Genomic DNA, 22,061 nt, shown 5'->3' on the forward strand with positions numbered 1-22,061 from the left:
TATTAATTTTTTTCTGATAATATTGTTGACCTTTTTTAGTGTCATTATTTATCAACATTAGCTTGAGCAAGTGGAGATCAAGTTCAAATTAACTATTTTAAGTCCAAGCCGAATTTGAGCTAGTTTTGTTTGGATTTAGTTTGACCATTATAATTAATCGAGCCGCCCACTTTTTACTAATTTACGGGTTCTTTTTTTTTTCAAGGGATTCGAAACCAAAACTCAGTGAGTCAAAAAAGCAACAGCAGTATCCTCCTCTCTATATAAACAAGGTCCAAACCGAGCTAATCTCACCGCCATCTAATACCATTTCTACTATAACTTCAGACATCCTTATCGTGATTTCTCTGTGCTTTTCTACCACTAGTGTTTTCTACATAGAAAGTGCAAATATTATCGTAATAACCAGCACAAAATGGAGCCGAAAAGGGGAGCTTTAGAAGTCGGAGATGTTGATGAGGAGAAATGGGTTTATGATTCTTCTGTGGATCATAAAGGACGGGTTCCTCTTCGATCTTCCACTGGTGTTTGGAAAGCCTCCCTCTTTATTATCGGTAAGGAATATAATAAAGACTAATCTATCATAACGCATAAGTACTTGATTCTTTTCTCTTGCAAGTATCAAGCTATTTTCTTTCTGCAACAACCCATATCCTAGCTTCTCATCTTTGTTCTTATTCAACACACTGAAGATCTAATACAGTAATATTTTTCTTTCTATTCCATCAACTTCATCAACCAATAAGTTTCCATTATTTTGATAGTTTGATGCATGAATTATTTGTAAGTCAATGTATAGTAGATCACCTCACTGTCACGAGTTATCGTAGCTGAACTGTTGAAGAGACAAAGTATATATGCAGACTGCTGAATAATTTGAGGTAGTGGGTCGTTTACTTTTTTCTCCACCTTCAAACCATGGACGAAAGTTTTTAAAACAAAATCTTATAAAGGGCCCAGAAACCCATTTCGGATCTATACCACGTGCTTCTTATACCATTTTCATTGCTCTGCTTCTGTCAGAGACCTTCTGCAATTTCTATATTCTATATCTGCAGAGTTGCCTTTAAGATATGGATGATAAGGCTAAAAGTTTGCTGAAACAACAAAGTTGCACGTGGCAAGTTTAAAAAACCAAGTCCCACCCTTCCACCCTTATATCAAAATTTGTGGCTCAAAGTAATGGTTAAAAATATTTAAAAAATTAAAATTTTATTTTTTTTTATATTAAATATTTAATTTTTTTATTTAAAATTTAAAAAATAATGATTTTTTTTAAGATTTATTTTTTAATAAACTTAATTGTCTTTAGTAGTATTTTCTCTTTTTTTTAGTTGTTTTTATATCAAAAAACGGAGATGACAAAAGAGTGTAATAAGAGAAAGAGAGAAGACGGGAGGAAAATAGAATACCAACCATCAAAGAGAAGATAGTTGTTGGAGAGGAAGAGAAAAAAACTCTAAAAGAAAAATAATTACTTTTCAAATTTTGGGTGAAGAGAAATTGTTAGATTTTACCCAAAGTAGGAGAAATATAATAAATTTTTAGTTTTTTTAATATTTTTAAATAAATAATATTTCTATCTTTAATTCTAATAGTAAATTTTAATAGAATGATAGGTATTTAGGTTTTTAGACTTAGCAGGTGAGACTTCATGATTTCAACAAAACTTTAGTGGGAATAAGACTTTTGGCCTAATAATAATTAGGGTATTTAATATCCGAGATTAGCCATGTGAGTCTTTCAGAATTTTCTATGAATTTTGAGTGAAAAGATCAGCCATACGTTAGTAGTACATATTATTAATTCAGTAGATTTAGTCATGCACCAAGTGGCAGCGTGGAGGGACCATTGCAGCACTTATTTTCCTGATTGCATCTGAAACCCTTTTGAAAAAATGGCTATCTTATTATTCCAGAGAAATTAACAAGATTTATCATAGTTAATGAACGCCACTAATGTTGACTTTGTAGTGGAGTATATTGACGGTAGGTTGCAAATCTTTTTCACTGTCTTTTTGAATGGACCAAATTTTCTATTTTCCTTGAGAGCTACAATGACAAATCATTGTCAATAACTTATAACCAAGTCATTTTGCAGGAACAGGATTTCTTGACTATCCAGAAAAAACAAGTATCGTTAATGTCAAGAAAGTTAATATGAAAATAAATCTTCTTTCTACCATAAGCTATATTCTTATTCACATGGGCAGTTCTGTGACAAAGAGGAGACCTTTGGTAGTGTGACCCTACAACTTTAATTTCCTGGGTAAATGATGTATTTCCAGTGGCTGCATTATGAGTCCTAGGTCCAGAATTATCTCTTCTATGGACACATAAGAATATGCATATATTAATAGATTTTAATAAAAATATTAGGCATATTTTCTGATTCTCTGTTAATATTGTTGGCCAGCAATTGAGTTCAGTGAGAGGCTGAGTTACTTTGGGATAGCAACAAGCCTGATAATTTATCTGACCAAAGTGATTCATCAAGACCTAAAGACAGCAGCAAGGAATGTGAACTATTGGTCTGGTGTGACTACTCTTATGCCACTGCTTGGAGGATTTGTGGCCGATGCTTACTTGGGTCGATTTTCTACTGTCTTTGTTGCATCTATCATCTACCTCTTGGTGATTTTCCCACACACTAATCTCTAATGAATCCATTCTTTTTGTTACATGCTCCATCCGAATATACTCAAAATATATATTAACTGAAGTTGGACATATATGCTCTAACAATATTCTCTTGATCTGTAAAAACAGGGTTTGTTTCTGTTGACAATGTCCTGGTATGTGCCAAGCTTAAAGGCTTGTGACACGGAAGTGTGCCATGAGCCTAGAAAGATTCATGAGGAGATCTTTTTTATTGCAATATACTTGGTCTCTGTGGGAACTGGAGGTCACAAACCCTCTTTGGAGAGCTTCGGAGCTGACCAGTTTGATGATGATCACACTGAAGAAAGAAAGAAGAAAATGTCCTTTTTCAATTGGTGGAATTTTGGCCTCTGTTCCGGTCTTTTGCTAGGGGTCACTGTGGTTGTTTATGTGCAAGACCATGTGAACTGGGGTGCTTCAGATATTATTATTACAGCAGTTATGGCAATCTCGCTACTTATTTTCATTACTGGAAGGCCTTTCTATCGTTACAGAACTCCTACCGGAAGCCCCTTGACACCAATGTTGCAGGTTCTTGTTGCTTCAATTTCCAAAAGAAATCTGCCTCATCCTTCCAATCCTGGTGACCTCTATGAGGTTCCGAGAACAAAAAAGGCCCAGGGAAGGCTTTTGTGCCACACTGACAAGCTCAAGTAAGCAAGTTCTTTATTTGTTCATCCTAATAAATTGCTTCAGTATAAATTTGAGAAATATGACTTCATCTTATTTGGTTTTCAGGTTTCTTGACAAAGCTGCTATTGTTGAAGGCAATGAAACTTCAGTTGAAAAGCAAAGTCCCTGGAAACTTGCAACCGTTACCAAAATTGAGGAAATGAAGCTCGTACTTAATATGATCCCCATATGGGTAGCTACCTTACCATTTGGAATTTGTGTAGCTCAAGCTTCCACATTCTTCATCAAACAAGGTACCACACTGAACCGAAAGATCGGTGATGGGTTCATGATCCCTCCGGCCTCAATATTCGCTCTTGCTGCCATTGGAATGATCGTCTCTGTCACCATTTATGAGAAAATCCTAGTTCCCATATTAAGAAGAGCAACAGGAAATGAGCGAGGCATGCCAATCCTCCAGAGGATTGGCATTGGAATGCTTTTCTCAATTGCAACAATGGTAGCTGCAGCCTTGGTTGAGAGGAAGAGACTAGCTGCTGTAGAAAAGGATCCAAAATTCGGTTCAATGTCCATGAGTGTCTTCTGGTTGGCTCCACAGTTTGTTATCATTGGTGTTGGCGACGGGTTCACTTTGGTAGGCCTGCAAGAGTACTTCTATGACCAAGTTCCGGATTCAATGAGAAGTTTAGGCATTGCCTTCTATCTCAGTGTGATCGGAGCTGGAAGCTTCCTTAGTAGTCTCTTGATAACATTTCTTGATCAGATCACAGAGAAAAATGGCAAAAGTTGGTTCGGTAAAGATTTAAACAGCAGCCGCATAGACAAATTCTACTGGCTATTAGCAGCAATGACCACAGTGAACTTGTTCTTCTATGTGTTCTTGGCTAAACGATATTCGTACAAAAACGTTCAGATGAGTAGGGCTGTGGCTGATTGCTACGAAGGCCAAAGATCTGCAGCAGCCGTTTGATCTGTATGTCTTTAGTCCAATAAAAAAAAAGCTGCCGCTGATTTTATAAGGATAGTTTAAGAATTTTAGTATTCCATTGAAGTAAAATTTAAGATTATAACTCATATCAATGCTTCATCAAGTTTGCTTACCATGTTCCATGTATGCCCTTGTAATTTACATGCTTTAAGGATTAATCAAAATAAACATATGAAGCAAATTGTGTTTCCAGTCTCTGCAGAAAAATCTTGTTGAAACATAGAAAACTCAGTAAACCAACTGCAGACTTGACGGATTAAGAGCTCACAAATTGTGTAGATATACATACATATCCAACATTTTTTCCATACTTTATTTATGTGGGGTTTGCTGAAGTAAAATGGACCAAGTCATTAGCGAATATTGCCTTTGCAGTTAGAAATGCTGATATCAAAGTTACTTTCAGAAAATTTGGCCAGCCCATTTTGAAGTGACTACAGAAAAGGAATCTATTTGCAAAGTTACAAAACACTGGTGCTCTCTTTTTTAATTTTGTGCTTGTCATGATCAAGGTATATGCATGTCCATTCGGTTTGATATCTCAAAAGTGTTTAATCAAATCTTTCCAACTCCTTTACTTAAATCAAAGCATCCGATTATATTAAGTAAATAAAACTTTTTATCTATTAATCGGTCTTATAAACATTATTTAAATAAATAAAAAATTTGATCAAATATTATTATCAACAAATTTCAAGTTTCTATTAATTTGGATGTTTCATTTTTGTAACTCAAGTTATCCCTTCAGGGCCTTCATCCATCATCTTTTTTACTCTATTTTGTGCCCGTCATGATCAAGATATATACATGTCCATTCGGTTTGATATATCAAAAGTGTTTAATCAAATCTTTCCAACTCTTTTACTTAAATCAAAGCATCCAATTATATTAAGTAAATAAAACTCTTTATCTATTAATCGGTCGTATAAACATTATTTAAATAAATAAAAAATTTAATCTAATATTATTGTCAGCAAGTTTCAAATTTCTATTAATTTAGATGTTTCACTTTTACAACTCAAATTATCCCTTCAGGGTCTTCATCCATCATCTTTTTCACTCTACTCTTGCCGTCCATTCTCAATTTATATTGAAATTAATACAATTATTAACACCATCAATATTTGATAAAAGTGGCTCTTTGGCTTTTAAAACGTTCTTGTTATGTTCCCTCTATATATATGTACACTTATGCATGTATGTATCACCAATAATTGATGGGCTCCGTGACAAAATTGTGTAAAATTAAAATCCCATTTATGATTAAAAAAACTAAACAATAATTTTAAATACCCACTTAACTTTCATTACAATTATCTGCTTCTTTCTTTTCATAATATAATTATTCTTACAAAATTAATAAATCAATTAAGCCACTAAATGTACCCATCGTGCCACGCTTGGCACGCCTTGATTCACTACGAATGCCATGTAATAACCAGGCGGAGCCACCGCCCCATTCGGAGGAGCCGTGCAACCCACCCGATACTTCCCACTACCGTCCCCTACAGACGGAGCCACTGTCAGTTTCACTAATCTTTGTCCTTGTGAAAATGAATGTGTTGAAAAAGGTGCATTTCCCAGATTAACCCCTAGAATTCCCACCACTGGCAATGCAACGGATACGACCACATTAAAAGTCTCACCATAACGTACCGTCTCAGGAATTTCCTCGATTACGGGTCGGAGGTTTGCCCGATCCGGTGATAAATACTCCGGGGAAAACGCTTCGACCCGCAATTCTGTTGGAAACTTCGCTTTGAAATTATAGAAGTAATGTGGGTTACTTCCAGCTATTAATACCCGCCCGTCCGGTAGCAAGTTGGCGGTAGAGTGGTACATTCTGGGCACAGTACCCGGGTTCAAGGTCATGAACCGTAACCCATGTGGCTGGTCGGGTCGATAAAGAGCCGGAAACAAACACGGATTGGATGCCAGTTCAAACCCTTGAGTTCCAGCTTGTGCTCCATTTATGATCAAAACGTCGCCGGTTGGGAGCATAACCATGTCACCCATGATCCGCCCGAATGGCATGTCCTCCATTTCCCAACCCGGTTCATCCGACGTGGCGATTATTCGCCCACAGCTACCATGCGCGGGCGTGTCGGTGCTTCTCTCAATAAATGCGCCATACTGGGCCCCGCCACAGACGACAATCACAGCCATCGAGAAGTCACCTTCGAGTGCCAACATCGCAGAGGATCCCGCTGATGGATAATTTCGTGGGCCACCAGCTAACGGTGGATAATTTTTTAATATTTTGTTAGTCTCGTGATCGTACAGCACTGCCCTGTTGTTAGCAAAGATGAAGAGGTAACTGTTGGGAAGAAGATGAACATAAGGGTACAAATTGTCCATCTGATTATCCTCCACGTCGGCAAGAAACTGGAAAAAAACGGCACCGTTTCTCGGTGGATAATACTCGACAGTATTAGTTCCTTTACCTCCGACAACTATGACCGTACCATCCGGTAATATTTGGTTAGTAGCGTACCACCGGCCGTGAACTAACTCCACGTCTTGAAGTTCGATCCAGTCGCACAATCCGTTTGGCTCACATGGGCTGAACTTTCGTGTCTTTTTTAACCCATCAAAATCGCCACCGGTTTGCAACAAAGTTCCATCGGGTAAAAACTGACCGGATGAGCACCAAGTATCGGTGAGGATCATCAAGGGGCGAATTTGGTTGGTTTGAAGATCGAGAACGACAGAGTGAGCATAGCAATCGCGTTTAAGAATGGGGTCGTTTTTGTCAAAACGACAGCGGCCTTTGGGAAGCATTTTGCGTGATGGGCCGATGTTGGTCCGGTCTAAAAGAACCACCGTGTTGAAGCGGGTGACAGCAGTGTGCATGGAAGCTATGCCGGCGTTCGGTACCAAAAGCTCCCACGTGCCGGGGAGATCCGCATGTGAATGCCGAATGTACTGTACGATCATCATCCAAACGAATACGGAGAGACGAGACCATTTCGAAGAAGGAAGAAGATCCATTGGAGACAAGACAGTTGTGTCAGTGGAGAGTGATGAGTGAGAGAGGGAGTCTATTCTTTTACCACTTAAAGAGTACGATAGTTAAGCATGAGCCGTTGATGCCTGATCAATCGGTTAGAATCATTTTGTATAGAAAGAGTTGCGACAACGGTAGCATATACTATGTGGATGGGTCCAGGGTTCAATTAAGTGTCGGCTAGTAGAGATTGCATGAAATTGACACGTAGAAAATGGAAGCTTGCCCGTTTCGAGTTTCAGTAAATATGGAAGATGGGTTACGTAAGCTGAACCTGCTCAGGCCTGAGAGCTGAGAGAAAAGGGCCACCATTTGAGAGAAGTAGAAGAAGGCTAGGCTTATTTATATTATTTTATTTTTGTTCTTACTTTTGTGTTGCTTGCCTTTGAAGCTATGGGGGAAATTAGTTGGATATATATGTGCAGAATTACATCAGCCATGATTGATTTGATGATAATCTTTGGAATCAGTCAATTGAATACTGATATCAGTTCATTGTTCTTTGGGATAGACATTTGAAATTTAGCATTTCGTTTCAAAGATGGAATTCGACCCTTGATGAATAAAGAATTTTTAAATGATTTTCACAGGTTACCGTTAGCCTTACCATCCACAAAAAGTTTCATATATGTCCCACCCCACAATTGATAAAATGACAAATATACACCATATGGGTTTCAAAAAGTTAAATTCTTATATTTTAATTACAATTCTGATTAATTTTCTTAAATATTATTATTTTATTAAAATTACAAAACCATCTAACACTTAATATAAATATTAATCACTTATACATCTTTACTAATTTAAAAAATAATTACTTAAACTCTTTTTGAAATATTAAAACTCTAAACCACCTTTAGACGTGAGATTTTTTTGAATTTTAAAGGTATAATTGTTATTAAGCTTTTTAATTTTAAAAAATTTTATAAAATTTTTTATTAACACTTTTAATATTTAAAAAAATCATAATTTATCCTCAACATACCATATTTTCGGCCTTGTTTAGAAGCATCTCCGTTCTCCCCCAGAAGAAAATTTTGTTCCGGTTGAACGTATGTGGATAATCATCTATAGATTTTATTGTTTTATTTATTTATGTTTCTTTGTGATTATTCTGCCACCTGAAATTCGTTGGATTGGATAGGACCAATAATTGCAGAGGCAGGCATATACTTTCAAACTCAAAGTTGCGGTCCCAACGATTTGATGGCACTTGTGGATAATATATTTTGTCACAGCGTGCACCTCGTGATCATCGAATGTATGATGTGGAGCAGTACTTGAATTATCGGTATTATATTCTTATTACAACAAATGGATTAATATATTTATATCAATTAAAATTTTTTAATATTTATTTATAAATTAATTTTTATTAAAATAAAATTATTATTTCATTATTAAATTCTAAAATTTTAAATATATCTATATTTTTTCTGTAATTTAAAAAATTTATAATTTTCTTTCTAAATTAAATTTTAAAAAACAACATTTCTCTCTCTAATTTTTTTCCCATTTTCGATGACTGGATACCATTCTCACTATCGATTGATGTTCCCACCATCTTTTTCTCTAATAGTTGACATTCACATGATCAATTTTGTTGAACAAACGTTTTCATCCAATAAAAAGATGGAGATGACATCATCTTTATCTCTTCATTGGATGAAGACGAATCATCTTCATTAGACGAATCGATCAGGTGAGAATGTCGACTAAGGGAGAAGAAGATGGTGAAAAGGCCTATTAATGGTAGGAATGACAATCGATTGCTAGAGATGAAAGAAATTACCTTTGGGGGAAATGCAATTTTTTAAAGTTTAATAATAGTGAGAAATGATTTGTTTTCTAAATTAAAGAGAAAAAATGATATAAATTTTTAGGGTTTTAGGATTTAGAGATAAAATAATGATTTTATTCATACTTTTAATAAAAAAATTATAAAAAAAATTAATTTAGAAGTAAGTATTTAAATTTTTTATTTATTATAAATATATTTTTGAAATTAAAGTACAATTTGGATGAGAAATAGTCCATTGGCCTCAAATTTATCAAAAGTATATCCACAAGCCTAAGCCTTATATCACCTTATCTTTTCAACCGAATGAGGCTATGGCCGAGTCTTTGTTGGGGCCCTAAACCCTTATTCTAAAAAGTGATAAAATTGCTTTAAATGAATGACATTCATGTGCGAACAGACACGCAATTTGTAATTATTAATATGAATTTTTATAATAATTATCAGATAAAATATATATTATTTTATTAACTTTTCGTTTCAATTCAATAAATTTAATTTTTAAAAATATTAATAAAAATAATTAAAATAATATAATGCATATTTATTTTAAATACATATATATATTATTATATAATTAAATAATATAAAAACACATAAATAATTTTATTAAAATAATTAAATTCAACTTAAATATATTTAATCTAAATTAAATTAATTTTTAAAAATAAAATAATTCGATTTAAGTTTAATTCTGATACTCAACAACCACGTGATTGAATGAACATTTAAGTGAATATGTTTTTTTATATATAAACAAAGCATAATTTTGGTAAAACTTTAAGCATACTTTTTCGGAGAATAAAGCGAATGACATAATAATATAAAAATATAATAATAGTGACCTTTATCGAAATCGTGGTGGGAAAGCCAAAATGAGAAGACTAGTGTGGTTTAGCTAGAATCATATGCTTTCTGTTGATTGGTCATCAGGGAACGTGGTTTTGTTGTTAGAAAAGTAAACAGTGTCCTAAAAACCTAACCTAAAGAAAAGAAAAGTATCAGCTAGTGATTAGTATAGAGCCTGACTCCACGCACTGTCCAAAAGTTTCTGCCTCTATCAAGCATTAGCCAGCTCAAGGGGATTCAATATGAGTTGAATCCGAATTTGGAGTTTATTCAAGTTACGATCGAATTTATAATATTGAATTCGAATTTAAATTTATTCGAATTAATGTACAATATTATTAGAGGATTATTTGTGAGATAAACAGTATAATTAAAGAAGTAAACAATTTTTTCAGTAGATTGATAGTATCATTGGATAGATAAATAAGACTATTTCAAATCAAACTACTAGGCTAGAGTTCTATATTGAGATTAATTTGTTTGAATCGAATAAATTTAGTTCAAATTCACCTCTAATAGCTAACAGCTATGATACAGAATGTGGACAATATTTGAAGTAACATTGGGCCTGCAGGAGAAGCTACATGTTCATGTGGCTTTATTCTATGACCCACATTGAAGATTTTGCAGCGAAGTACATACACAAGCCATGGCTTTCCAAAAGCTTGTGTTGTTGCGAGTGAAACTTGAAAGTTCCAAGTACACTCATTTCTGCTGGCTATCTTTAATAATTTAACAAGCACAGAAACACTTTATTGGATTATTCTAAAGAGGCAGAGAAACTTCAGCACCTAACCAATAGAGCTGCCACCTCGCCTGCCAAAAGCTAATTCTGAAGCAGCCTTACTTGTCTTTGTTAGGTTCTTGGATATTCTCTATCAAAGTTGCCCCGCGGTCACAAGGCAAAAGAATTGTCATCAGATAAACAACATTTGGCAGACACTGGGCAATCCCCGTGCAAATTTCAGAAGCCCCCTTCTGTTAGACACTACGGCCACACAATTCAGTGGCTTGCTTTTGGCCACGTCTATTGTAACTTATGGTTGAAAGAAAATTTAGAAGAGGAAACCCGACAGAATTAGGTGTAAAATTTTGGGCTGGCAGCCCGACTACAGAAATCAAATTACAATGACAAGGTTTTGGAATGTTATGATAGATGATAATGGTGGAGATCACCATGAAGCCTTATAAAGTAGTGGCTAAAACAGGGGATATTGAAATTTTTAGCACTATTTTATTCCGTGTATACAAAATTGTCACCTATCCTAAAGCTTTCACAAATATACCACAACAGTGCTCACCTTCCCTAAAATACCCCTCTTCAATCTTTCATGCATAAATTCTCTCTCTTCTGCTCTACAATTTTTTTTTTCTTCTTCCTCTTCTTCCAAAGTGATAAAAGAATAACTCCCACTTTTTCCTCATCTTCAAAAACAAAAACAAGAAGAAAAAAACTGAATTCTTCGTATTAAGAATTTTTCAAAGTAAAGATTTAAAAAAAAAAGAATAACCTATAAAAACTCAAATATATCCACTGTACATACCTTATAGAAAATGATGATCGGAGAAGATGATGTAGTAGTATTTAACTGAAGAAAGATAAAAAATTGACGTTTAAAGATTTAAGTGAAAAACAAAAAATTAAACATTTAACTGAAAAAAAAAATTAATTCTTTTTTTTTTATTTTTGAAGGTTGGCGTAACGCCAACCCCTTGGCGTAACGCCAAGAGTTGGCGTTACGCCAACCCATATTTAAAAAATAGGTAAAGGGTTGGCGTACGCCAACTGATAAAATATTAAAAAGCAAGGGAAGGGTTTGCGCACGCCAACCCATAAATATTAAAGCAATATTAAAGCAGGAGAAGAGCTGGCGTGCAATATAATAATATTATATTATATTATAATAATTTTATAATATAATAATATTATTATATATATTATACCACAACAGTATAATATATAATATATTATATTATATATATACTTTTATAATAATATATATAATATTTTATATTATAATATTTAATATTATATAATATTATATAATATATAATATATTATATATTATTAATAATATATATAATATTATATTATATTATAATAATATATAATATAATAATAATATTATAAAATATAATATAAATATTATATATAATATATTTTATATATTATATTATATTTTTAATTAGAATATTATAATTATATTATATTATTATATATTATAATATATAATATTATATAATATAATATATGTATATATTATTTGCCATTTTATATAATATATAATATATTTTATTTTATTTCATAAAAAGGTGCGTATGTCAATGCTTGCATTTTATCTTTTACAAAGAGATGGGACCCATATCAATAAAAATGTTACAGTATTATATTATAATATAATATATACATAATATATAAACCAAGGCTGTCATTTTATATATATAATATATAAACCAAAGGTTGGCGGCATCGCCAACCCTTGGCGTCGCCAAGGGTTGGCGATGCCGCCAACCCTTGGTAACAAAATTATATATATATATATATTAATTATAATATTAATTTTAATATTAATATTATAGTAATATTAATATTATAATATTTAATATATAATATAATATTAATTTATATTTGTATCAAATTTCAAATTAATTTAACAAATTAAAAAGATGAAAGTTGTTGGATTTTACGCCAACCCCTGAATTTAAATATTATTATAATATAATATTATATATTATAATATATATATATAAATATATTATAATATTATAATCTAATAATATTATATATTATAATATATAATATGTATTAATATATATTATTATATATTGCAGAGAATAAAATATATATAATATATTATATATAATATTTTATATTAATATAATGTATATATTATATTAATAATGTAAATAATAATATTATATGTATATTACATAATAATATTATGTAATATATTAATTATATAATTATAATTATATTATATATAATATATTATCTTTAATGATATTATATTTAATATATTATAAAATATATTATATAAAATATAATATAATATAATTATATATTATAATATATTAAATATAATATATAATATTATTATAATTAAATAATATATATTTATAATATATAATATATATATATATATATATATATATATATATATATATATATATATATATATATATATATATATATATATATATATATATATATATATATATATATAATATATATATATGTACAGGCCAAGGTTGGCGGAAACGCCAACCCTTGGCGTCGCCAAGGGTTGGCGTTTCCGCCAACCTTGGTTTTATATATATATATTATTTTATATATATTTTTTATTATATAATTATTAATAATATAATATATTATTATAATAATATAATATATAATATATTTTAATATAAATATAAAATAATATATTATTTATATTATTATAATATATAATATAATATTATAATAATATTAAAATATAATATATATTATTATAATATTATATAATATAATATATATTATATAATAATATATATTAATATAAATACATTATATACATATAAGGGTTGGCGTTGCCAACCCTTCTATGTACAGGCTAGGTTGGCGTTAACAATTCCCAGATTTCACGCCAAGCTTTTTTTATTTTTTTTAAGTTAAACGCAAATTTTTTTTTAAGTTTTAATTCTTAAATACTAATTTTTTTTCCAGTTAAATCCTACTGAATGTGATATTCTTCGATGGTCATTTTTTTCCAGTTGAGTTTTTTTGTGAGTTGCTCTTTTTTTTTAAATCCTTATTTTGAAGAATTCTTAATCTGAAGAATTTTTTATTTCCTGCTTTTGTTTTTGAAATCTGAAGAATTCAACATTTTTTTTCCAAAAGAATTCAACATTTTTATTTCCTGCTTTTGTTTCCGCCAACCCATAACACCTTTTTACAAGCAAATGGTTGGCGTCACCAGGCACCAACCCATTATATTATATTATAATATAATATAATATTATATAATTTAATATATAAAATAAACTGATAAGGGTTTCCGTCAACCCAAGCAATAATATATACATATATTATATTATATAAATATTATATATAATATATTAATATTAATAATAATATATAATAATATATTAATATATATTTTATTATATATAATATATTATAATATATAATTATATATAATAATATTATATATATATATATTATTTATTATAATATTATATATAATATATTATTATAATAATATATATAATATTATAATATATTATTTAAATATAATATAATAATATTATTTATTTATATATAATTATATTATATATTAATATATAATTTATTTTATATAATATAATATATTATTTATAATATTATAATTATATATTATATTATTATATATTATTATATTATAATATTATATTAATATTACAATAATATTATAATAATATTTGAAATTAATATATTAATATAATAATATATATATATAATATATAATATAAAGGGTTGGCGGCCGCCAACCCTTTATATATATTATAATATAATAATATTATAATAAATAATAATAATATTATAATAATATAAAAAATTAATATATTATATATATTAATATAAAGGTTGGCGGAATCGCCAACCCTTGGCGACGCCAAGGGTTGGCGATTCCGCCAACCTTTTATATATAAAAAATATATTATATTATATAATTATAATATTATATTTTATAATATATTTTATATTAATATAAATTATAATTATATAATTATATTATAATATTATATAAATTATAATTATATATTATAATATATAATTAAATAATATAATTATAATTAAAAATATAATATAATATAATTAATATATAATATAATTATAATTATAATATATATATATATATATATATATATATATATATATATATATATATATATATATATATAATATGCCTGGGTTGGTGGAATCGCCAACCCTGGGTATAATATATTATAATATTATAATAATATATATTTTATATATTATTATATATAATAATATAAGATAATATATATTATTATAATATTATATTATATAATATTATAATATATTATAATAATTTAAAATTAATATAGTAATATATTAAATACACAGCAGAGGAATAATTTCCAGAATTTCACGCCTACGTTTGCTTTTTTTTTCGGTTAATCGTAAATTTTTTTTTTCAGTTTTAATCTTTAAATGTTAATTTTTTTTTCAGTTAAATCTTACTAAATGATCTTTCTTGATGGTCATTTCTTCTAAGATATAAAATGGATGTGGTTGAGTTTTTTTGTGGGTTGATCTTTTTTTTTTAAATCCTTACTTTGAAGAATTCTTAATCTGAAGAATTCTTCAAAGTAATTTCCTGCTTTTGCTTGTTAAGATAAAGAAGAAGTGAGAGTGATTCCTTTATCACTTTGGAAGAAGAGGAAGAAAAGAGAAAAAAGTTGCAGAGAAGAAGAGAGAGAATCTATGCATGAAAGATTAAAGAGGGGTATTTTGGGGAAGGTGAGTACTGTTGTGGTATATTTGTGAAAGCTTTAGGATAGGTGGCAATTTTGTATAGACGGAATAAAATAGTGCTAAAAATTTCAATTTCCCCTAAAACAGGCTTCATCAAATGTTTGATCCCACGCAAATTGGTTAATCTAACACGCAATATGACCCTGACAGGGCACAAATAAAGTTATTATGGGTAGATTTGAGTCAGGCCTGCTCAGACCTGGTTTATTACTCAATTCAAATAAATCGGATTTAAATTAAAAAAATTAATTTATTAAGATAAACTTTAGAATAAAGTCAACATCGAAACTTGCCCCGTGATTGACTATTTTTCTTCTCTTTTTTCAATAAAATTCATCATCAGATTAAATAAGCCAAATTTAAGTTAGTGTAAATTCACTCTTATTTAGATTTAAACTAATTTCTATTTAACTTCGATTTAAATAAACTTTTAAACATAACATAAATAAAATAAATTGAATTTTATCTAAAGCATGATTAAATTGTTAAACTAGAGTTTAGCTTGAAATTGCCGTCAGTTTTATAGCTTGCCTTGATGAAATTTTTTCTCTGAAGATTATTTTTCAATTGGTAAGTATTTTCGTACTTTGATGTAACTGTTTATACCAACTTGAATTTGTTATTCTGAATTTAAACCAAACTTAAGTTAGCTTTTCTTTTTATTTAGTTAGACTCAAATCTTATCTCTAAATAGAATACTGTTTAGTTTTTATTAATTAACTAGTGATATAGTAAAATTAATTATTAATTAAGTTGAATCTAAAGTGAAGTGCCAGACATGATTTTGCGAGGAATCTTATCAAGAGTAAACAAGAAGACAACCAAAGTTAAGTCATGTCTCTACATTTAACTTGTTGGATCATGTTGTATCACAGAATCAACACGTTCCACGTACTGTTTCAAAGTGATTGAGATCAAACCAGACATATATAAAAAGTAAATGTGAAAAGTGAAACGCAAGAAGACGGAAAGAAAATATTGTCACTTTTTTAGGTCTTCTGGCATTTTCAAGTTGAAAGCTTTACCTATAGCTTATGCAGAAAATGACACACAACTTGTTGTAATCTTGTGTGGAGCGAATGTATCTTTATTGCTCATCTACTTGCGACTGTATCTTCCTGATTTGATGGCAATATTGGAAGAAATCTTACATACAATGACCTCTCTTTCCTTCGCATTGACAAACCCTTATTCTATATTATCATCAGTGCTGCAAACGAATCCAACTTACTTTGATTATTATTGACTGGAATTTGTACGCGGCTCGAATATAAAATCTGAACTTTAGTTTGTTATTACTAAACTAGTTCCTTGAGTTTGCGACTCTACCTGACCTAGTTTCCAAAGCCATGGACCTATAAGACAACTTCTGTTACGAACAAGACATGGCAAGCTTTCTACCTTCAGAGTGCTGACAGAAGAGGGCAAATATATACAAATATATTATATAGTTTGTCAAATTTCTCATTTAACGGTAGATATCTGGGGATTGTCCAACATGGACTTGCGGGTCGTGGGAACAAACCTATGCTTTATCGGCATTCGATGATACATGTACTGATCTTATTGTATAATAAAATATAACTAAAATGTAATATTTATCATAAAATAATATAATTATAAAATAATATATATTATAAAATATATTAAATTAAATTAATATAATATAATAAATATATAGTATAAAATAATATATATTTTATAATACAATATATATTTAAAATATATATAATTTTAAAATTTTAATTATGTTTATCATATTTTATAAAATAATAATATATTAATTATAATTTTTATTATTTTATTTAAAAATAAAACTATCATACAAAAAAATTAATATTCAACGAATTTCCAGAGTGCTGTAATTAGGCACGCGAATTTGCGGAATGCGGTAACTAGCCACGCGAACTCGCAGAGTGCTGTAGTTAACCACGCGAACTCGCAGAGCTGGACCGAATCAGAGTATCAAGTTTGAGCTGGACACTCGAGGAGCCTCGGAGGGGGTAAACGTGACGATGAGCTTCTGCAAAATCGTCACATCCATGACGAACTGACGATATGTAGAAACACTGTAAGGGATCCCTCTCACGCAACTGACACCATTATATATATATATATATATATATATATATATATATATATATATCCTCTTTTGTCTCTTTGACGTCCCTTCTTCTTCAGTGATTGGCTCCTTCGTCCAGCTCTCCAGCCTCAGTTTCCTTTCTTGGTATCTGCAGGCTAGCCAGGTTAACCTACCATTCTACTTAAAAACCACGAAACAGTTTTTAAATCTCTTCCTTCTTGACTCCGATCACAAAGATTGTCAAAGTGAAAGGCGTCTCCTTCAAGATATCTGTAGTTTATTTGTTCTTGTATTTAGCTGTGCACAGCAGCACAGGTATGATAAAGGTCTCACGAAGATTACGCAGACAGAAATTAAGCGAGTTGGGGTGGTGGCGCTGCAGTTGTTGAAACCTTATGTGTGTGTTGCGCTGTCTTTTGCTCTCTCAAGCAAAAGATTTGACGCCGAATTAGTCGGCAGATATGCCACGAGGAGCCACGTAGTTTAACTGCTTTCTGATTAGATGAAAAGGATAGTCTTGACTAATCTTTTAAATACAATTTTTTTTATTAGGGTACATGGAGCCACGTGCGCAAGTGAGTTTTATGGTCTCATACCAAACTTGGACCTAATCTCATCACGTGCCATAACAGCGTTATTGGTACAAAGCTTTCATGAAAATGTTTGTAGTTGATGAATAAATAGGGATGTGAAATTGATGCTGCCTAGTACTTCAATTGTGTCAAATGTGGATACTCATTGATTATTCTTTTCATAGTAACTGATTATTGACCATATGAAATTGATGCTGATAATTGGTCGACTCAAGTTTTAGTATTGATTGAATTTAGATAAGTTTGTTAACTTAAGTTCAGTTTTAAAACTTATAATTTAACTTCAAATTTAAAGGTTTTATTGATATTATATTCAACAATAAAATTATATGTACCCACTTTAGATACACAAATATGTACACATTTATATATGTCATCATGTGATTGAATGATTTTGAATTAAGAATAAAATAATAACCAATCATATGATGACACATATGAATATGTATACATTTATGTACCTAAAGTGGATACACATAGTTTTGCTCTATATTCAAATCAAATCAAGAGTTTGTGAATTCATTGAATTAGATGACTTTGAGTTTAATTTAAATATAATATTTAAATTGGCCAACGGACTTATTCTCACTCAAAATATGTTGTATTTTTTAGTTTTCATCTCTTAATTTTAAAAATTTCATTTACCTATCCGCAAACGATTAAAGTTAATGAAACTTTAATCCCTTAAAATTTTATCTCATTCCTTTCCACAAATTTTAAAAATTAACAATTTTTTCTCCTAAACTAAGTTTTAAAAAATCACATTTTTCCCATAGGGTTTAGTTTCAATATTCAGTCACTCTCTTTAACGTCATCGTCAACCGTCTGTCCATCACAATGGTTTTCCTTTCTTCTACAGTTTGCCTCAACGAGACCTTAATCTCTCTGACGTTGCACGATACTGAAGGGGTTGAGGTCTTGTTAAGGTAAACCATCGGAGAAAGGGAAACCATCGAAAGGAAGAGATGACTGATGATGATACCAAAGAGAATGATCGGATATTGAAACTAGATCTTAAAGGAGAAATGCGATTTTTTAAAACTTGGTTTAAGGAAGAAAATATTAGTTTTTTAAATTTAAAGAGAAAAATAAGATAAAAACTTAGTTTAGTTTTAATATTTTATATAAAATGACGATTTTGTTTTTAAAATTAATAAACTTAACAATTTATGAGTGAATAAATAAGATTTTTAAAATTAAAAAATAAAAACTTAAGAATTTAACATACTTTAAACGAAGATAAATCCTTTGGTCTATTCAAATTGCTTAAAGTTAAATATTATATTTATGTCATGATAATTAAGCTATATATTAAAAACTTAATTTTTATATGGTATAATATTTTATCATTCCAGTAATTATGAGAATGATGGAAGTTTATGTGGAAGTGCCTCCGACACTATCTCTCTTGAATATTTATTTATATGTGCTGTCAATTCATATTTACTAAATAAGAAGAAAGAGTACTGAGTTCAATTATCCGAATATAACAAATATCTGAGGATGAAAATGCAAGTTTTAAGAATAAAAGGCAGTGGTGATGTTACTTACCACAAGACAGGTGCGTGGGGCAGGTGGAATTGATGGTGGATCGAAGAAGTTGTAGCCAGCTTTACAACAATCGCAATTATGGAGAGGATTAGAGAGAGCTCCTACTTAATTAAAAGCTGATCAACTACAAAAAAAAAAAAATAAATAAAGCTTTCTCAAATCAACCTAAACTTAAACTTGACATATAAAAACTCAAATCAAGCTTTCTCAATGTAACTTGACCCAATACAACCTTAATTTCAAACTACCATTTTCATGATTTATTGTAACTAAAATTGGGTTCGGGGAAAATCATGTTTAATGTGACATGAGAATGGAAGGTAGAAATGATTTTTTAATGTTGATTATATCTTAATTAGAATTCTCAATAACCGTTGATAATTATGACTTGCCAGAATTGGTAGATGATTTGAATTGAAATTTGCTACTTTATTTTAAATCAACAATTACTAAAAGCTAGGTAAAAGGTCCGCGCAGCCGCTGCAGGTAACCCAATGATTTCAGGCGGAGAGATTATTTTATTCTGTTCCCACCCTTAAATTTTAAAAACTAAATTTTCTCACCCTTAAATTATTCATATGAAAACGATAAAAATAGTAAATAGTAAGACCACTAATAATTGATTTTTGTAAGTTTCGTTAATAATGTGACAGTTCGATACATTAAAATAATTGAAAATTATAAATTAATAGTAAAATCATTATTTTATATGATGTCATTAACATCATCAAATATTATTATCATCACTATCAATATTTGCAATTGTCAAAACAAACAACATTTACACACTATCACTACCAACACCGTATACCTACCACCGTCGCCACCAACAACCACCATCCACATACTATAATTGCTTTATGAACGACTATCACTGACTCTACATTTTTGCCACAAACTCACCACTACGAATCATAAACCAACCCACCGTCAATGCCATGACCCATAACGGTTGACGAGTGGCACCCATCATGCACCTACAAACCACCACCGTTGCCACTACAAACAACCATAGTGATTTCACCCTCCTCACCACAACAAAATAATCATCCAAAATCACAACCAAAAAAAAATTATAATAGTCGCTGTAGAGCACAAGAAAAGAGGAGGGAAAATAGAAAGTGAAAAAAAAAAAAAGACGAGGGGAAAAAGGAAGGGGAGGGGAAAAAAAAGGAGAAGTTGCAAAAAAAATTTCCAAATCTAGAAAGTTAACTGGAAATTGGAGAGAGAGAAGAGGAAAGAGGGGAAAAGTAAAAAAATTAAATTATAGGGGGTTTAACAATATTAATCAAACAATATAATTACGTAAATTAATGAAAGTATCCTTTAACTAATTAAAATTAATATCTAAAATTTGTAGGACAACGAAAAAAATATCATTTTTAGAATAAAAAAAGGGTAAAAACCGAACATAAAAAAAGTGTTATTATAAATATCATATCTATAAAGTTTTATTAGAATTGTAAAACTTTAACTTATTTATATAGTAGTTATTACTTCAATTATTATAGTTTGAATTTGCTTATTCAACTAGTAAAAAGGGTTTCGGAATATAAAATAAAATAAGTAATTAAATTTTGCTCACCTAATGGTTAAAAAAAAAAACTCATAGGGGGCGTTTGGTTTGGGTAATATTTGATTACTAAAATAGAAATATTACCTTGAAGATAGATTACTTATAAAATTACTAGGTATAAATGATTACTATGTTTGATAAAATTTGATAGGTATAAATAATTATTGTGTTTGGTTAAAGGTAATAAAAGATTAATAGTAAATTATTTTACTTAAATGCCCTTGAATATAATTATTTTTAAATATTTTTTATATTATTTGTCATATTAATTAAAAATAATTTTATTTTTATCTCAAAAAATTAATAAATAATAATTTTTCTATAATAAACTCAAGATTACCCCAGTAATCTTTAAATACCTAAGTTGAAGGTGGTAATCAGATTACCACCTATATTATCTGCCACGTCAGTATTGGTAATAGAAGATTACTGTAATCTTTTATTACTGACAAACCAAACAAGAGAATAAAAGATAGATTACCAAGGTAATAATAAATTCTCCCAACCAAACGCACCCATAGAGTCAACTCATATATATAAGAGTAGTATTGACTAAGGGCAATTGTAGGTGGTTGTGGTGAATTAGATATGGGCTTTGTTCTCGTCGATGTTGATAATATATATTAGGTCTATAAATATAAAGATAAAAAAATATATTATACAAAATTTATTAATTTATATTAAGTTTTAATCTACTATATTTATATATTACTCATTTTATTTATTTTTATTAAATGTAAGATTTTTTTTCTTCTACTCTTTAATATATATTACTAATATGGGTATTAGAGCATAAGTCAAA

The 22,061-nt window shown here is 29.8% G+C and overlaps 2 protein-coding genes across 2 annotated transcripts; one reads left to right on the forward strand and one right to left on the reverse strand.

Annotated features, from left to right (window-relative positions):
• Positions 1-270: 270 nt before the first annotated feature.
• Positions 271-4,473, forward strand: LOC123195615 (protein NRT1/ PTR FAMILY 5.6). The gene is made up of 4 exons (XM_044609430.1): positions 271-554; positions 2,416-2,633; positions 2,769-3,313; positions 3,399-4,473. The coding sequence occupies exons 1-4, from the start codon at positions 416-418 to the stop codon at positions 4,261-4,263; spliced, it is 1,767 nt and encodes a 588-aa protein (XP_044465365.1). The 5' UTR covers positions 271-415; the 3' UTR covers positions 4,264-4,473.
• Positions 4,474-5,516: 1,043 nt separating this feature from the next.
• LOC123194016 (aldehyde oxidase GLOX) lies at positions 5,517-7,683 on the reverse strand. The gene has a single exon (XM_044607123.1). It carries the CDS (start codon positions 7,270-7,272, stop codon positions 5,650-5,652), a length of 1,623 nt encoding a protein of 540 aa, XP_044463058.1. The 5' UTR covers positions 7,273-7,683; the 3' UTR covers positions 5,517-5,649.
• Positions 7,684-22,061: the final 14,378 nt, after the last annotated feature.

The sequence above is a fragment of the Mangifera indica genome, chromosome 1 (genome assembly GCF_011075055.1).
Source record: "Mangifera indica cultivar Alphonso chromosome 1, CATAS_Mindica_2.1, whole genome shotgun sequence".
Lineage (NCBI taxonomy): Eukaryota > Viridiplantae > Streptophyta > Magnoliopsida > Sapindales > Anacardiaceae > Mangifera > Mangifera indica.

Coding starts and splice junctions, on each gene's coding strand:
- LOC123195615 (XM_044609430.1), top strand. CDS start 416: ATGGAGCCGAAAAGGGGAGCTTTAGAAGTCGGAGATGTTGATGAGGAG. Junction 555..2,415: donor AGCCTCCCTCTTTATTATCG/GTAAGGAATATA, acceptor ATTGTTGGCCAG/CAATTGAGTTCAGTGAGAGG. Junction 3,314..3,398: donor TGCCACACTGACAAGCTCAA/GTAAGCAAGTTC, acceptor TTTGGTTTTCAG/GTTTCTTGACAAAGCTGCTA.
- LOC123194016 (XM_044607123.1), bottom strand. CDS start 7,272: ATGGATCTTCTTCCTTCTTCGAAATGGTCTCGTCTCTCCGTATTCGTT.